The sequence below is a fragment of the Bos mutus genome, chromosome 11 (assembly GCF_027580195.1).
Source record: "Bos mutus isolate GX-2022 chromosome 11, NWIPB_WYAK_1.1, whole genome shotgun sequence".
Lineage (NCBI taxonomy): Eukaryota > Metazoa > Chordata > Mammalia > Artiodactyla > Bovidae > Bos > Bos mutus.
This window is the reverse complement of record NC_091627.1, coordinates 69387031-69403386: the sequence shown is the minus strand read 5'-3', so window position 1 is coordinate 69403386 and position 16356 is coordinate 69387031. Positions and strand designations below refer to the sequence as shown.

Sequence of the window (16356 nt, the reverse complement as noted above, 5' to 3'; positions counted from 1 at the left end):
TGGGGGCAGCGTGGTTCAGGGCATCCCTCCCCCATGTGGGAAGTGAGAGCCTGCGTGAGACCCATGCCCAGTATAGTGGGTCATGGCATCAAGGTGGCACTTCTGCTGTCCCTTTTAAAGTGACTTCTGGAACAGGGTTTTAGCACGTTTGAGATGTAATTGGTGGACGAAAGTCCTAATTACCAAGGTAGACTTTTGTCCTGGTCTTAACCTTTCTATTGAATAATACGTTTGAGTGGGTCGTGGTAGCAGCTGAAGCCTTGGGGGTATGGGGCATGTTTAGTAGGTGCAGCTTGGAGGTAAGAGGTGCATTGCAGTCAGGAGTTAAGTGACCTCAGGGGACAGATGTCTTGTCATTGCTCACCTTTCCGCTCTTTAAGGCCCTCTCCTTGTCAGGCTGCTTACAGATTAGAGTGTGTCCTTGAGCTTTTGCAATGGTGGTACTTGGTGTCCACATACTGAGGGACGTGGTTTTCCAAACAGTACGTAGTCAGAGCAGAGATGGCCGGAGAATGGCAGCTCTGACCGTCACTATGAATTTCATTGTCCAGCCACCGCTTTTTGTCCTGTCTCTCACACTGCCTTCTCTGCCACCCTGGCACCCACAGGTGGAGCCAGTTCAGGGAGCTGGTGGACCGGAAGAAGGATGCTCTCCTCTCCGCCCTGAGCATCCAGAACTACCACCTCGAGTGCAACGAAACCAAGTCATGGATCCGGGAGAAGACCAAAGTCATCGAATCCACCCAGGACCTGGGCAACGACCTGGCGGGTGTCATGGCCCTGCAGCGCAAGCTGACTGGCATGGAGCGGGACCTCGTGGCCATCGAGGCGAAACTGAGTGACCTGCAGAAGGAGGCCGAGAAGCTGGAGTCCGAGCACCCCGACCAGGCCCAGGCTATCCTGTCTCGGCTGGCCGAGATCAGTGACGTGTGGGAGGAGATGAAGACCACGCTGAAGAACCGTGAGGCCTCCCTGGGAGAGGCCAGCAAGCTGCAGCAGTTCCTGCGGGACCTGGATGACTTCCAGTCCTGGCTCTCCAGGACACAGACGGCCATTGCCTCGGAGGACATGCCTAACACCCTGACCGAGGCTGAGAAGCTCCTCACGCAGCACGAGAACATCAAAAACGAGATCGACAACTACGAGGAGGACTACCAGAAGATGAGGGACATGGGTGAGATGGTCACCCAGGGCCAGACAGATGCCCAGTACATGTTCCTGCGGCAGCGGCTGCAGGCCCTGGACACAGGCTGGAACGAGCTCCACAAGATGTGGGAGAACAGGCAGAGCCTCCTCTCCCAGTCCCACGCTCACCAGCAGTTCCTGCGGGACACCAAGCAGGCCGAAGCCTTCCTGAACAACCAGGTAAAATCCCCCACCGCTTGGCGTGCTCCCCATCAGGCTGGGCCTCGGCTGCCTGTGGGCTGCTGGTTTACACCTGCTTATGTGAAGTTAGAAGAGCAATGGGCAGACATTTGTTTTCCCTGACTTCTAAGGCACTGAAACCCATCGCAATGAAGGGGATAGAACTGAAGATTCCCATGGAGGCTGCCTTGCCTTGCAAAGTACAGTTCCACCACAATAACGGTCCAGGACCTCTTAATGTCTCATAGTATGTCATCATACTGTGATGTAGTTCATTACATGGGCAACATTCTGAGATGTATTAATCCAATCTAAAAGTATTTGGGGGGACCTTTTTTTTTTTTCTGAATGGTTCTGTCTTCCTTGCTCTTAGAAAGGTCAGGGTCTTGATCAAGTGACACAATGCAGAAATTAGAGAAAGAGCTAAGGATGGTCACCAGCAGCAGGGTTGATAATGTCTCTTGAAAGATTAGGTTTGAAAAAAAAAAAAAAAAAGAAAGATTAGGTTTGAAGTGTCTGTTGCTATCACCTTATGGGCACCTGAGCGGATCCTTGTGGCTGATGCACAAACCTTCATTTACTTTCCTCACTTGCTTTGGAGGAAAAATGAGAGCATTTAACCACTTTTGGGAATCTAGTCACTTTCGGCATCTCATTGGGATTTTCCCCCGCCTCCCAACTTTTTACATTGTCTGACTCCATAGATAATTTTAGCTAAGTGTGACAAAGCAGTTGTTGCAAAGTGTGTTGCACGGAAATGGGGAAGACTGGTTTGTTTTGTTTTTTTTTTAATATTCTGACAGGCGGGGATACTCACCACTATACTAACGAGGATGGCTGCTTTTTTTAATATTCTGAAGGCAAGTTGTATCTCATGATTTTTCATCCTGCTGTGATTTTCCCTTTTTAATTAAGGAGTATGTTTTGGCCCATACTGAAATGCCCACCACCTTGGAAGGAGCTGAAGCAGCTATTAAAAAACAAGAGGATTTCATGACCACCATGGATGCCAATGAGGAGAAAATCAACGCGGTTGTGGAAACGGGCCGGAGGCTGGTGAGCGATGGGAACATCAACTCGGATCGCATCCAGGAGAAGGTGGACTCCATTGATGACAGGTGCGGAGTCCTGGGGCTCTTAAGGGAGTCTTGCACCCTGGGGATCTCAAGCATCTGTACCATTGGCCAACATCTTTGGGGATGTGGGTTTAAATTCCAAAGTGGGCAGGATATGGGCTTCTAGTAAAATTTAATCTACAAAAGAAAGCCTGAAAAGCCAAGCTAATCCCTAATCAAAGACTGATAGAGCTGGAGTGCTGAGTAGCAGTGGCGTATAAGCCTGCCCTGTAAGAGGTGACTGACACTCAGCACATCACCCAGTGGGATCCTGAGAGCCAGACACTTCCCCATCCAGCCAAACGCACGTTCACCTTCATCCAAGCAAGACTCCTCTGAGGTCTCAGGAGGGGTAGGGAGGAAGGGCAAGGTTTGCTTGTCCTGAGTACCTGGCAGAGCCAAAAAGGGAGCATCATTAGGCCTTTATTAGAAGGCCTAAGGATAATGCTGTATTGGCATCTTGTTTATGACAAAAGACCTTTTCCTCTTCAGCCAAGCTCTCTCCACCATTAGATGTTGTTTTGTTTTTATTTTCAGTTCCAAGAGATTTTTCTTCCTGGCCACATTCTGTGTCAGACCCTCTCTCCTAACACTCACTCTGCCTTGGTTATTACTAAAGCGGGAAGTCTAGTGGATCTGGTTTGGACACACAGCCTGGCCTGGTTCTGGCCTGTTCTGAGCTGGCCACTTCTCTCCAGGGATGGTCTATCTGAGTCAGTCACCAGTTTCTGTTATAGCTGATCTCCTCTGGTCCCAGTTTGGGCCAGATTTACAGGCTCATTGTAAGATGATGTCATCAAGAAACAAACTCTTCCTCAAGGCTCCTCTAACCTTCCAGTGCAGTGAGAAGGAAGACCTGCCAGTGGGGAGCAGTTCCTTACTTACCGTGTCCGAGAGGGTGTCCTGGGACCCTGGGCCACACAGACATGCCATGATCTGCAGTGGAGAGGGGACCAACTCAGTGCCCGTAAAGATCGCGCCCCTGGCTTTAGCTAGTCCTGTGCACTGATTCAGATCCTAAACCATATGCTCTAAAGATGGTACTGTGGAAATAGGATATAAGGCAGATTATAATTTTGTATCTGTTGCTTTTAAAACAGCTACAAAAAAAAAAAAATCTCTCCATCTTCAAATGAGTATGAGAAACAAGGATTGAGCAAGACAGTTTTAACAAGGAGAAAAGAATTTCCTTTTCTCCTGGTATTAAATCTCACTATTTTGTAAACATGATATCCCACGTTCCTCCACGTTAGGTGCACACAGCTGGTTTCCTGAAGATGGGCTGAGCCACTGGGGACACTTGTGTTTAGGCGGGCGTGCAGCTGCCTGGCCGCTTCCTCAGTGTGTTGATCTCCCCCCACCTCACTCCCATGCCGCAGCTGCAAGGGCTTGTTGGAAGCAGGTGATGTTGTCAAGACTGGAGACTCCTGGATAAGAGAGAACATTTTAGCAGCTCTTTGTTGCAGCTTAAGCTTCCTTTTGTCCTTGACTCAGAGCCTGGGTGCCTGGGGCTCCACGGCCTCCTGGGGATTTCTGTTGTTAAAAGCAGTGGGAAGACGATCCTCTACTGTCCTTAAGCTTAACAGAGAGAGAAGGGGCGGGGCTTTCTGGTGATTTACCCTCAGAAGGATTACATTTTCTAACTTTCCTCAGCATTTGTTCCCCGATTTCTGGTTTCACTTTAATATCCCCAGAGACCTCAAAATCTGAAACTTGACCCCAGAGGATACTGGTCTATTATAAAAATATACAAATCTGAGTTCCAGGTGGTGTCGGAGCACTAGCTAAGTAAATATCTGAACCTTCGGGATCTGATCCCCATACAGAAACATTCTGATGCTCCCATGAAGCTATTTTTGTAGAATGCAAAATCATTATAACGTACTTACATTCCGGAAATCTTGTCAATTACCGCTGAGTCCGTTGAAATCAAAGTGCTAGAACAAAGACACTGACTTAACAGATGTGGGTAGGGTTTGAGTGGCCTTTATAGTGCCTTTGACGTGGTGGGAAGGAGCCTGCAGTCCAAGCCTGCTCAAGGGGAGTAGGAACGTGTGAGCTTCCTGGCTCAGAGGGAAATTCTAGCCACAGTGCAGTCCTGGGAGAAAAGGAAATCTGTCCAGTTTCATAAAGCCAGACCCTATCTCACATGGGAACAAAACTTAAAAATTACCAGCACGCTTTACTCATTTACCTGTGGTTCTTCACTTTTCATAAGAGCCAGAGTTGAACCTAGTATCTGCCTCTTGTGGTGAGGAGCTTTTGAGTCTCATTATAGGGGTAGGAGGTGCGGGATAGAAAGAAAGCAAGAAATTTAACCTCATCCCAAACAGCACTCTAAAGAGTAAGAGAAACTATGGCCAAGTTCTGGAAGGTCCTTCCCTTTAATTAAATCCATGACCCAACCTTGAAGGACCTCCCTGAGTTTCACTATCTGTTGGGCATGTGTGAATCTTTATTTTATAAGAGATACGTTCAAGATTCCTTCTGGTGGTATTTCTCTCTATGTTGAATTTTCTTAGTGTCTGAGGTTATTTTTAGCTGTTACTTCAGTGAGCTTCAAGGTTGCACGACCTGTTTTAACCGCCCGTGTCTCTGATTACTCCTTGCCATGACAGCATTTTCGTGTGATGCTCGGGAAAGAAATGAGATCTTTTCTTCCAGGCCTTTGACTCAAAGCAAAACTCTTGCATTTGTGACTTAACTCCAACTCAGATTACCTTCCTCTGAAAGACTTGCTCTATTTTTCTTAAACCACCATACAAACAGTGACTGGAACTTGAGGGTTGGGAACTTGAAGGACTTTGCTTGACATTCCTTCCCCACCCACGTTTTTAGAAGACTAATTCCTTTAATCCGAAATCACAATCTTTAAAAGAAAGTTTTTTAAAGTTTTCGTCTTTGAGAAAGGATCGCACTGAAGTAAAGGGATTTAGGCCTTTTAAAATTATTATTATAAAAGTCACAGTGTTAAAAATGTGGGGGTAGAGGGTGGAAACTACTACCTTTTAATCTCACCCTTAGCACATGCCACTTTGGTTTTTGCTTTCTAATCTGCCTTGGAATTTTTTTTTTTATCATTGATTATGCATTAACTTTTTTTTTAATTTAGCATTATATAAGAAGTAGTTTTCTATTGTTGCATTTTGCTTAAGTGGTATAAACATATTAAGACCCCTTTACCTGAAGCTACAGAATCTCTTTCAACTAAAAACAACAAAGTAAAATGTCATCTTACGTGTTGAGCAGTTCCCTGACAGTGTTATTTCCATTCACATCGTCCCTGTGATCTGGGACCTGAAGGAGCAGTGAGTGATTCCCTTTGGTCCGCAGGCAGATGGTGGCAGCAGTGCTATCAGTGTCCCTTGTCAGTACTTACTGCAAACCTGTGTGACGCGTGGGTCATTACGGTCTTCTTGCACTTGAAGAAGGTATTTTAAAAGCCAGCCTGTAGCAGGTACTCCCTGAGCTGCCCTTTCTTGGCTTCATGGAGAATCAGAGGTCATGTTCTTCCTCCTCCTGGCCATGGGGGTTGTTGGGGTTGATCACGAAATCTTGCCCAGACACTGCAGCAAGAACTTGCCTTGGGATTTGGCAGGAAAACCCAAACCTTCCCATTTGCACTCTCCCTTCGGGAGACCTGGGTTCATCCCTGGGTTGGGAAGATCCCCTGGAGAAGGAAAAGGCTGCCCACTCCAATATTCTGGCCTGGAAATTTCCATGAACTCTATAGTCCATGGGGTCACAAAGAGAGACACGACTGAGTGATTTTCACTTTCCCTTTTCACCGTTCTTCATACCCTGCACTTAGGCCAGCTGGCACTTGGGTTCCTTGGGAGTGTGAGGAGCTGTGTTACGGTGATGCTTCTCGATTCTCGGTGTAGTATGGCTCTTCTCGAGGCAATAGGAGCACATGAAGGCAGTAGTGTCCACGGCACTCACAGCATTCACGTGGCTCTTCTTCACAGTCCAGTGGAAAAGCCCCTGGGAGTGGAAAGAAGTCTTGCCGGGGGCTTCCTGTACCTCCATGGTGTGTGCCAAGAAGCCCTGTGGCTGCATCCGAGCTGTGGGGTGAGCGCCCGGTGTCGCTTGTCATTTCACCAAGTTCAGCAGCTCCTTCTAATTCTTCTGAGTTTCTTGGTATAGGTTTTGTGCTTTAACTTTTGTAAGCCTTGGTTACCCTTATGTATTGATAAAGATGGGGATTGAGTAGGTAGACAATCTCACAGGTCTAAAAATTTTCATTCTTTGTTTACTGTTGTTTGGGACAAGTTTTCTCATGATGAGAATCTTATCATCAGGAAATGTTCTTTGAAGCCAGTTACATGGTTTTCTGTATTTTCTTAGCCATGTACATGGTCTGTCACCCAGGTATGAGCTTCCTAAAGATCAATTTTATTTTTTCCCAGTTTCTAAAATGGAAAGTTGTGCTGAGTGCCTGCCCATGGTGTCTTTCCCTAGCACCAGAGTCACGAAGCTCTGTTGCTTGCATCCTGGCTAGCTGTGTGGCTGGGACAGGTGTTCTGGCTTCTTGTACCATGGCTTACTCATTTGAATGCTTGACTCCCTTGTTTATTTTGTCTCCTTGACATAATCAAGAACTGTCAGCAGATTGTTTTCAACGTGTGGAGAAACCCAGAAAAGAAACTGAATTGTAAATTCTGTATTTTAAGAATTCCTTTTTAAAAAATCATTTTTATTATCGTTATAACAGACACAGGAAGAATCGCGAGGCAGCCAGTGAGCTTCTGATGAGACTGAAGGACAACAGGGATCTTCAGAAATTCCTGCAAGACTGTCAGGAGGTACATCGCCCTTTAACGCCTCCTTTCCTCTTTTCTAACAAGAGCCACCAAGCATTTGGCAGAAGAGCCCTTGGGATTGTAAAATGAACTGAGGCCAGAAATTCACATCACTTATATAATTTGCAGGTGGGGCAGTGTCAGTTCTCCAGCCTACAAGCTACCACTTAGAGTAACCAGATTATTACAGTCTAGAACTGTGCTGTTCAACACAGCAGATACTAACCACATGTGGCGGCCTCATTTTAAATGGAGTTAAGACTGTAGTTGTTCCATCACGCTGGCTGTACTTTAAGTGCTCAGCAGCCAACTGTGATTCATGGCTGCCATATTGTATGGACAGTGCAGATGTAGAACATCACCATGGTCAAAGACACTGATATTCTCAAATATTCTATAGCCTAAAAGCATCTATTATTTAAAATAAGGCAGAGTTACTAGTAGGGAAGGAAAGAAATGAAAGGAACTGCAGTTGGCTACCGAGGTAAGAAGAAAGATTTCAAAAATACACACGGTTTTCTTACTCACTGAAGACCTTGAAATATCCATCCTTCAGTCTCCTGCCAAGAGCAGTAATCCTGATCTCAAACTCTTGACTTTTAACATGTGGTATTCATCTGATGATTCTCAAACTGTTTCATACTCCCCTGATACATGCATAAACAAACTGGGAAAACTAAAGTTAGCCAGTAAAACGCAACCTCTCTGCAAGCTGGTTGGAAGGAAGCATCTAGCTGACTTCACATGCATGAGATCACAAGCACATCATATTTCACTATCCACCAGAGAACCATGGTGAGACTCGGTCGTCTCTAGTTTATTAGACTAAATCTCATCAGAGGCAGAAGTGGAATGAAAAATATCCAAGGGAAGCTGTAGGGATCTTGGGGAAGGGGAACTGGAGATGGAGAGGGGAGGATCCAGGTCATATGCTAAGAATATGACCAGACTCTTCACGAATCCTTTGCATGCAAACTTGTAGCTGTGTGTTAACTATGGCTCTTATAACAGTTGAATCAGAGCCAGAGACAGAAGCAATCCTTCGTGTCCATTAAACTGCTCTCTTACTGTGAATCTTAAAATGGGTGCTCCAGCAGCTAAACCTTATGAAGAAAGCAAAGCCCCTCAACTGTGTGGCTTAGGGTCTGTTGATGTTCAGGGCCACGCTGATGAATCTGGGTCACTGGAGGGGTTTGCCTGAAGCCAGACAGGCGAGGCCAAGAGTGCCTCTTCAAGTCACTCCCGAGCATGAATAACCCATTTGAATAGGATGCTTGTTTAAAGAGGCATTCATGTCTCCAGACAAGACCAGGGAAGAGTAATGGATTCAGGGTTAGCTGTGTAGAGTCGCATGATGTGCTGCAGTGAATACCAAGTGGCCCTTCAGCCCTGGAGGGAGTGAAAAGTTGTCAAGAGACGTTTGCAGCCTGGGCTGTGCCCTCCCCAGATTGGAAGTCCCTGAAGTACCTTAACGTTGCCCCTGAAGCCCCACCAGTGACTTGTTTTAACCTCACATCAGATGGGAAGGGGGTCTGCTGGGGAAACCAGTGGGACCCCATCCCTTTGCTTAAAGAACAGATTACTGAGATGAAATCCATTGACCTGAGCATGGTGAAATCTGGACTGAATTTAGGGAAAAGAATGCCAGGAAATAAGCAGGAAGTGAGGGGACAGAGGAACCTTTGAGAGAGGCTCAGTTGAAATTTCCAACCTCTGATTTTCCACTCACATCCGTGTGGATTCATAAATAGAAACATGTGGGAAAAGTAAGTAGATAAGATGTAGTCCTTCCAAGTAGAATCACAGGAAATAGTTTTCAGTAGATCTTTAGATCTTTGTTAATTCTTGTTCCAGATGAGCGTCCTTGGTTATAAGGAATTTACTCCCTAACACACACCAGTGACCTATAGGCACACCCAGAGGGCTCAGCCCTGTGTGATTGCCCCTCCAAGAGTGCCCAGAGGTTTTGGCCGGGCTTCTTCGTCCTGGAGATGATTTGCAGGTCTCTTTGTGACTGCTGTGTCAGGTCTCCCTGGCTTATCTATTTTTTCTTTCCTTGAACCTTGTTAAAAGTTAGTACAACCATAGGATCTGCTGGGGGTACCACCTCAGCATATATAGTTTACAAATAAAGACTGAATTTAGGTCAGATTTGTCAAAATGTGTCAAAGTGTTAGTCACTCAGTCGTGTCCAACTCTTTGTGACCCTATGGACTGTAGCCCGCCCAGCTCCTCTGTCGGTTCAATTCTTCAAGCAGAACTACTGAAGTAGGTAGCCATTCCCTTCTCTAGGGGTCTTCCTGACCCAAGGGTCAAACCCGGGTCTCCTGGATTACATGCAGATTCCTTACTGTCTGAGCCACCTGGGAAGCCCAGTAGTTTCTACAAAGTGACAGAATTTAGGTCAGGTTTGGGGGCTTCAAAACCCTTGGTGTAGAAGTACCAGCAAAGGGTGCTACTATTATTAAGGAATATTCTTCTTTATTAATTGTCCATTATTTAGCCTCATTAAAATACGCCCGTTTTAAACCAGAATCTCTGAGAAGGAGTCTGTGGGTGGACTAGCCCTACATATGAAAACCTACTTCTTACTGTGTTGGTGGATACTTACAGAGCACCCAGAAGTCAGATTTAATGCTGCTGCTTGCTGTTGGTACTGTTCAAGGTCTAGGAAATCCAGATGGTCTCCTTGCCACACCTGCCTCCTGGTTGGTTGGAGGCTAGAGGAGGCTGGGTTGTAAGCTCTGCCATTGTTGCCACCTACCACAAATATTTCCCGGAGCGGGGAATTCATTGCTGCAGTGCAGGGAGGATGAGCTGCTGCTGCTGCTGCTGCTAAGTTGCCTCAGTCGTGTCCGACTCTGTGCGACCCCCTAGACGGCAGCCCGCCAGGCTCTCCCATCCCTGGGATTCTCCAGGCAAGAACACTGGAGTGGGTTGCCATTTCTTTCTCCAATGCATGAAAGTGAAAAGTGAAAGTGAAGTCGCTCAGTCATGTCCGACTCTTAGCGACCCCATGGACTACAGCCCGCCAGGCTCCTCTGTCCATGGGATTTTCCAGGCAAGAGTACTGGAGAATCCCATGGATGGAGGGAGGATGAGCAGGGCCTAGCTAATCACAGTTATAGATGGCAATGCAAAGAGCATCATGTTTTTTGTGTTGTTATTTTAATATGATACCCTGAAAAATGAGTGATTTAAAAAGTCCTGCTTTTCTATTCTATTCCTTGTCTCCATACCTCCTGTTTTCTGAAACTGATTTCTTCCTCCCCTGGAGGGCAACATAACTAAACATGGTGGCACCGGCATAGCGGGTTCAGCGCTTTGCTTTGAGCTTAATCCAGTAATCAAAGCATTTGTTCCTATCCTTTTCCAATCTGCACAGTGTTCTATTCTGCAGAGAATGAGCATATTCTTAAATGACCTTTGTCAATGCCCACGGGTAATAACTATGGGTCTGATTCCAGAATGCTGGTAGAGGTCTGATGAACTAGCAAGTTCCACAGCTCTGTCTCATTGTGCTGTGTCACATGCTGCTTTATCTGTAGGATGATGTGTTCAGCAAAGAGCAGATTTGTTTATAAGCCTCTGATTTTTATGTGGCTCCTTTTTCTTTTAATCTCTCTTGGGTAGGTGGTTATGAATAGAGCAAATATGTGGATGTCCTTTGCACTTTGGATCATTGCCATTTATTATGTTTAGTGTGCACGTGCAGAATACAGGGTAAAGTTTTTCCATTTGCTTTCCTCTTAACATCTTTTCTCCTTAGATTGAATAGCCTTAGCCTTTCAGGCCTTAACTACTCAGATAACTGGAAGGGAAGTAGGTGATTCTTTTAAAGTAGGAAATTCAGTGCCTTGGTTGTTGTGTAACAAATCTATGGTCCTTGCTTACCAAGGGCTTTATAGGACTTGCCGTTTTTTCCTTAATAGAGAGTGACATCAAAAATCTCACTACTTTTGCTTTTGATCCCCCTCCCTCCCATACATGGTGGTTGGTCTCCTGAAAAGGGTAGGGAGGGTGCCTGGGGGTTCAGCCACAAGCAGAGCTGGGGTCCTCCCGGGACCTGCATCCCCCTCCTTGACGTGGTTCCCAGAGAACAGACTTCGTGTTGTGGGAGCCCTCTTATGGGGAAGCCTCTCCCAGCAGCTGCCCAAAGTGCAAGGGAATGGCCTCAGAATGGTTGGTTGTGTAGGGGTTTATACACCATTTCTAAACCCTTGGTGGTGGGCCCATGACACAGTTTGGGTGCAGATTTGTTATGGCAGCAGCTGGTGTAAGAGTGGCTTCTTATGGTCACATGGAAGAAGGGCACTGCCCCTGAAGACTTACTGGCTTCTGGTTCCAGGCTGACCCTGCGTTCGTTTGCGTATCTTCCAACTGGGCAAACTGAAGCTCTCTCTTCCTGGTAGGAATTAGGACCCTGGTGTGGCCAACTGCAGGCAGGCAGTGAGGAGCCAGGCAAGTTGAGATGAGAGCCAACAAGCGGAATGTGTCCATGGCCTGGGCTAGGTTCAAATCTGTCAGTGGCCAGCAGCGTCTGTGAAGAGGCTTCCCAGAGTTCAGATCCAAGCAAACACGCTGGGTCTCAGAATCCAGTCCTGTGAAGTGTTCTTGATCTTAGTCAGTCCTGTGAAGTGTTCTTGGTCTTCTACAGACAGAGGCTGTAGAAGAAAACTTGAAGGTGACTGAAACATGAAGGGAGCTAAGAGGGCATCGTGGTTGCCTCTTAGCAAGCAAGTTCCTCATGCTGTTTGTCATCCCCGTAGATAATGTCCGCGAAGAAGAGGGAGGGTTGAAAGAGTAGGCACTTTGGTTTCTTTTATAGTAGAATTAAAAGAGTAGAAAGATTACCAAATGTAGTAGAGACAGTTAATCTTGTTTAGCATGGTATAGCTAGCCATGGGTATTTGAAAAAGAAAGAAGGTTGTGACTTAGCTTGCTTAGCACAGAATTTTAAACACAAGTGTCTGGAGGGAAAGCTGGTTAAGAGTGCCAAACAGTTTGAAAGCTGGCTCAGCGTGCTTTCTACACTTCTGGATTTATTGTTAGATGCATAGTTTGGAGCAAATCTCAAGTACAGCACCCATACAGTGGAGATAGCTGTTGTGCTTTTTACACTTCTGGATTTATTGTTAGACGCATAGTTTGGAGCAAGTCTCAAGCACAGCACCCATACAGTGGAGATAGCTGTTGAGACGGGTTAGAGTTGTAAAGTGAACGTTTGGTTGTCTGTCGACGTGGAAACATGGTGCTGCGCCTAACAACGTAACAGCTGTTTTCAGGCAGAGAAACGGCTGCTGTCTGTGATCACAGTCTCTGAACCTGATTTTTTTCTTTCCTAGCTGTCTCTCTGGATCAATGAAAAGATGCTTACAGCCCAGGACATGTCTTACGATGAAGCCAGAAATCTGCACAGTAAATGGTTGAAGCATCAAGCCTTTATGGCAGAACTTGCTTCCAACAAAGAATGGCTTGACAAAATCGAGAAGGTGAGTCTAGGGATTGATGGTTCTCCATCGGTGTGGCTGTGGTGAGAAAACTAACGGGGTGGAAATGAGCTCCTTTGTATTTAGCGTGTTTTCCAGCATATTTGAGTCCTATTTGACCACATACGGAGTTACACAGCCAGGAGCAGTCCCACTTTTCACCTCCCAACTCCTACCTTCAAGCCAGCAAGAAAGGAGACAAGCAGAAACGCAACCAGGTGGCACAAAATGCCTGCCTTATCTTGTAAAGAATCCTAGGAGTTGAGTTTCTGTTGTGTGTCTCCTCTGTTGCACTTGATAGACTGCCAGCCCCTGGGGCAGCATCCTCACTCTGTTGATCATATTATGTGTGCTGGACTGTGACAGACACTGAGTGGATCCACAGAACTTAGAAATATTATGTATTTTAAATTTCTCATTTTAATAATTTAAACTGTATTGTTTTGGCACAGCAAGATTCTCTGCTGTGTAACTGAACATGAATGTGACATTCCCCACCCTCCCTTCTCTTCCTTCATATGCTATATTGTTTCAAAATCTTAACAGTTTAAGTGTTAAGGTCTCTTGGGATGATGTGGAAGGGATGAAGTTTTAGGTTACTGGCAATAAGTATCCCAGAGCCCCAACCATCACTTGCTGCTCCATGCCTGTGAAAACCAGTCAGGCCATCACTGATTTTGTCGAGCAGTAATTCCATATAGAATGACTTGTTTGTGTGTGCAAATGTGTGTGTTGAGTGAATAGGTAACTCATAATTCAAATATGTCAGGCTTGTTTTTCACAGTGACACCTGTTCTGCAAACTGTATTTATGTGTGTTTTCCAGGAGGGAATGCAGCTCATTTCAGAAAAGCCAGAGACAGAAGCCGTGGTGAAGGAAAAACTCACAGGTTTACATAAAATGTGGGAAGTCCTTGAATCCACCACACAGACCAAGGCCCAGCGGCTCTTCGATGCGAACAAAGCCGAACTCTTCACCCAGAGCTGTGCAGATCTGGACAAATGGCTGCATGGCCTGGAGAGTCAGATTCAGTCTGACGACTATGGCAAAGACCTCACCAGCGTCAACATCCTTCTGAAAAAGCAGCAGGCAAGTGCCTGGGCTGGCGCACCACAGGCTGTTTCCCCGCTGTGGTCCTGCTGGTCTCAACTCGCCCACCATGTCCTCAGACATTCGCTTGGAGTGTGAAGGGATTTTAACACACCCAGCACAGTGGGCTCTGGTGGTGGCATCAGGGGACATTTCCAGAATCAATTTGGAAAGACACCATAGGAGTACTGGGGTCCATGCATGGGAGTATATTTTCATTATCATCTTAGTTGATAGATGGTATCACCACCTAGCAGTATGGTGAATGTTCACTTCATCTAGTTCCACAGTTTACTTGAAGAAAAGTTACCATGTTTGCATCCTCATTGTATAATGTCTAAATATGTGATAGTTATCTGAGTGGTTCAGGGCACTTCTAGATAATAAGCGAAATTTGGGGTTTTTGGATAACAATAGAGTCCTTCTCGGAGAAGGCAATGGCACCCGACTCCAGTACTCTTGCCTGGAAAATCCCATGGATGGAGGAGCCTGGTAGGCAGTCCATGGGGTCGCTAAGAGTCAGACATGACTGAGCGATTTCACTTTCACTTTTCACCTTCATGCACTGGAGAAGGAAATGGCAACCCACTCGAGTGTTCTTGCCTGGAGAATCCCAGGGATGGCGGAGCCTGGTAGGCTGCCGTCTGTGGGGTTGCACAGTCGAACACGACTGAAGTGACTTTGCAGCAGCAGCAGAGTCCTTCTAAGAGCAAATGAATTTACATTGATGAGAGGAAATAGCTGTGATAAGATTAAGCAAGCAGGTTGGTGGTAGTATCTTTCAGGAGCTCCCCAGGCCGAGTTTGCAGTGTGTGGCCAAGTGCTCCCCTAGCTAAGAGAGCAGTCAGTGTATTTGCCAGCCTCTTGTCTCTGGGGAGAGCAGTGTGGTCTTCCCAGGGTTGTGTTTCCTGGGCAAGACACCTCTGCTATGCTTTCGCCCTTTTCCCTCATGTAAGACAGCAGTTAGGCTGTCTTCAGCTGCTATCGAGTATTTTTTAAAAAAAGAATCAGTTTTCTGATTAAAGCAATTGGGAGGAGATGGTTAACGTTAGCTATCCTTCTGGCCTAAAAGAACTGGAAACTGAAGACCTGACTCCTTCCTGGTGATTAAGCTGGCTTTCAGTGTCTCTGTGACTTCTGAACAGGCAGATGAAGACCATCCTTTCCCCATAATTAATTATTTCCCCTGTCATTTGCCTCTGAAGTTCCTAGATAAACTTGACTATTGCTCCCAAGTTTAAAAATCCTTAGAAAGGGAGGTTTTTGTTTTGTTTTTTGGAAAAATCAGCTGACAAAGTGGAGCACTAGTTTCTGGCTTGCTAGCCATGCAGAACCATTTCTTGGGCTCTCCACTGTATCAGTTAATATTCCCAAGTCTTCTGTTTTGGTCAGTGCCAAAGGGGAGCATGTAAAATCACTGTGTTTCCTTTGTCTCGGGTGTGAAGGTGGGTGTGTCTTCCATCTTCAGATGCTGGAGAATCAGATGGAGGTGCGGAAGAAGGAGATAGAAGAGCTCCAGAGCCAGGCGCAGGCCTTGAGCCAGGAGGGGAAGAGCACGGACGAGGTGGACAGCAAGCGCCTCACCGTGCAGACCAAGTTCATGGAGCTGCTGGAGCCCCTCAACGAGAGGAAGCAGAACCTGCTGGCCTCCAAGGAGATCCATCAGTTCAACCGGGACGTGGAGGACGAGATCGTGAGTGCCTCCTCGCATGGCTGACCTGCATCCCGGGTTCCCACTGCCGTACCTGGCCTGCCTCAGTCCCTGGGTGGGCTGAGTTGTCACAGTCCTGCACTGTGTCCACACAAAATACACCTCCGGATTTCTGTCTAGTTTTCTAAGGATAAATTGAGGGCTTTAATGCCCCAGAACAATCGTTTTAACAACAAATAATAGGGATTCCTGGAGAGTCTGGCATTGTGGATAAAAGTAAGGTCTGGAAGACTAGCCTGTACCCTTCATTGGAGAAGGGCAGGCTCCCTGGGCCGCCCCTCCCAGTGGGGTAGTTGTTTATTTTTTCTTTTTTAAAGAATTCTTATTAAAGTATAATTGATTTACAATGTTGTATTTCTGCTGTACAGCAAAGTGACTGACTTACAGATACATATATTCTTTCCCTTTATGGTTTGTCACAGGACATTGAATGTAGTTCCCTGGGTTGCACTTTAGGGTCTTGTTGTTCATCCCCCACTAGGGTTGAACAGGCTTCCTCTCCCATACTGGCCTCCTTGCTCTCCCCTCCTGCCCTTGTCTGCATCAAATATTTGTTCCTTTTGAGTGGCCCTGACTACCTGTTTACAATTCCTTCCAGTTGTGGGTTGGAGAGAGGATGCCTTTGGCGACCTCCACGGATCACGGCCACAACCTCCAGACTGTGCAGTTGTTAATAAAGAAAAATCAGGTAAGCGTGTCTGCTGGGGCGAGCTCCACGGTAGGAGGCAGAGAAAGGGGAGCTCAGAGGACAGGCAGGTTCTCCTCGGCCTCAGGGCCTGGCACAA

At 46.4% G+C, this 16356-nt stretch overlaps 1 protein-coding gene across 5 annotated transcripts in view; it reads left to right on the top strand.

Moving 5' to 3' along the window:
* Window positions 1-16356, top strand: part of SPTBN1 (spectrin beta, non-erythrocytic 1) — a 211475-nt gene that overhangs the window by 171674 nt on the left and 23445 nt on the right. For all 5 annotated transcript variants that reach the window (XM_070379571.1, XM_070379572.1, XM_070379573.1 and 2 more), the window contains 7 exons: window positions 609-1365; window positions 2281-2483; window positions 7195-7285; window positions 12628-12774; window positions 13597-13860; window positions 15329-15553; window positions 16170-16259. In XM_070379571.1, the coding sequence (XP_070235672.1) occupies window positions 609-1365; window positions 2281-2483; window positions 7195-7285; window positions 12628-12774; window positions 13597-13860; window positions 15329-15553; window positions 16170-16259 (1777 nt within the window). The remainder of the gene's footprint in view (window positions 1-608; window positions 1366-2280; window positions 2484-7194; window positions 7286-12627; window positions 12775-13596; window positions 13861-15328; window positions 15554-16169; window positions 16260-16356) is intronic.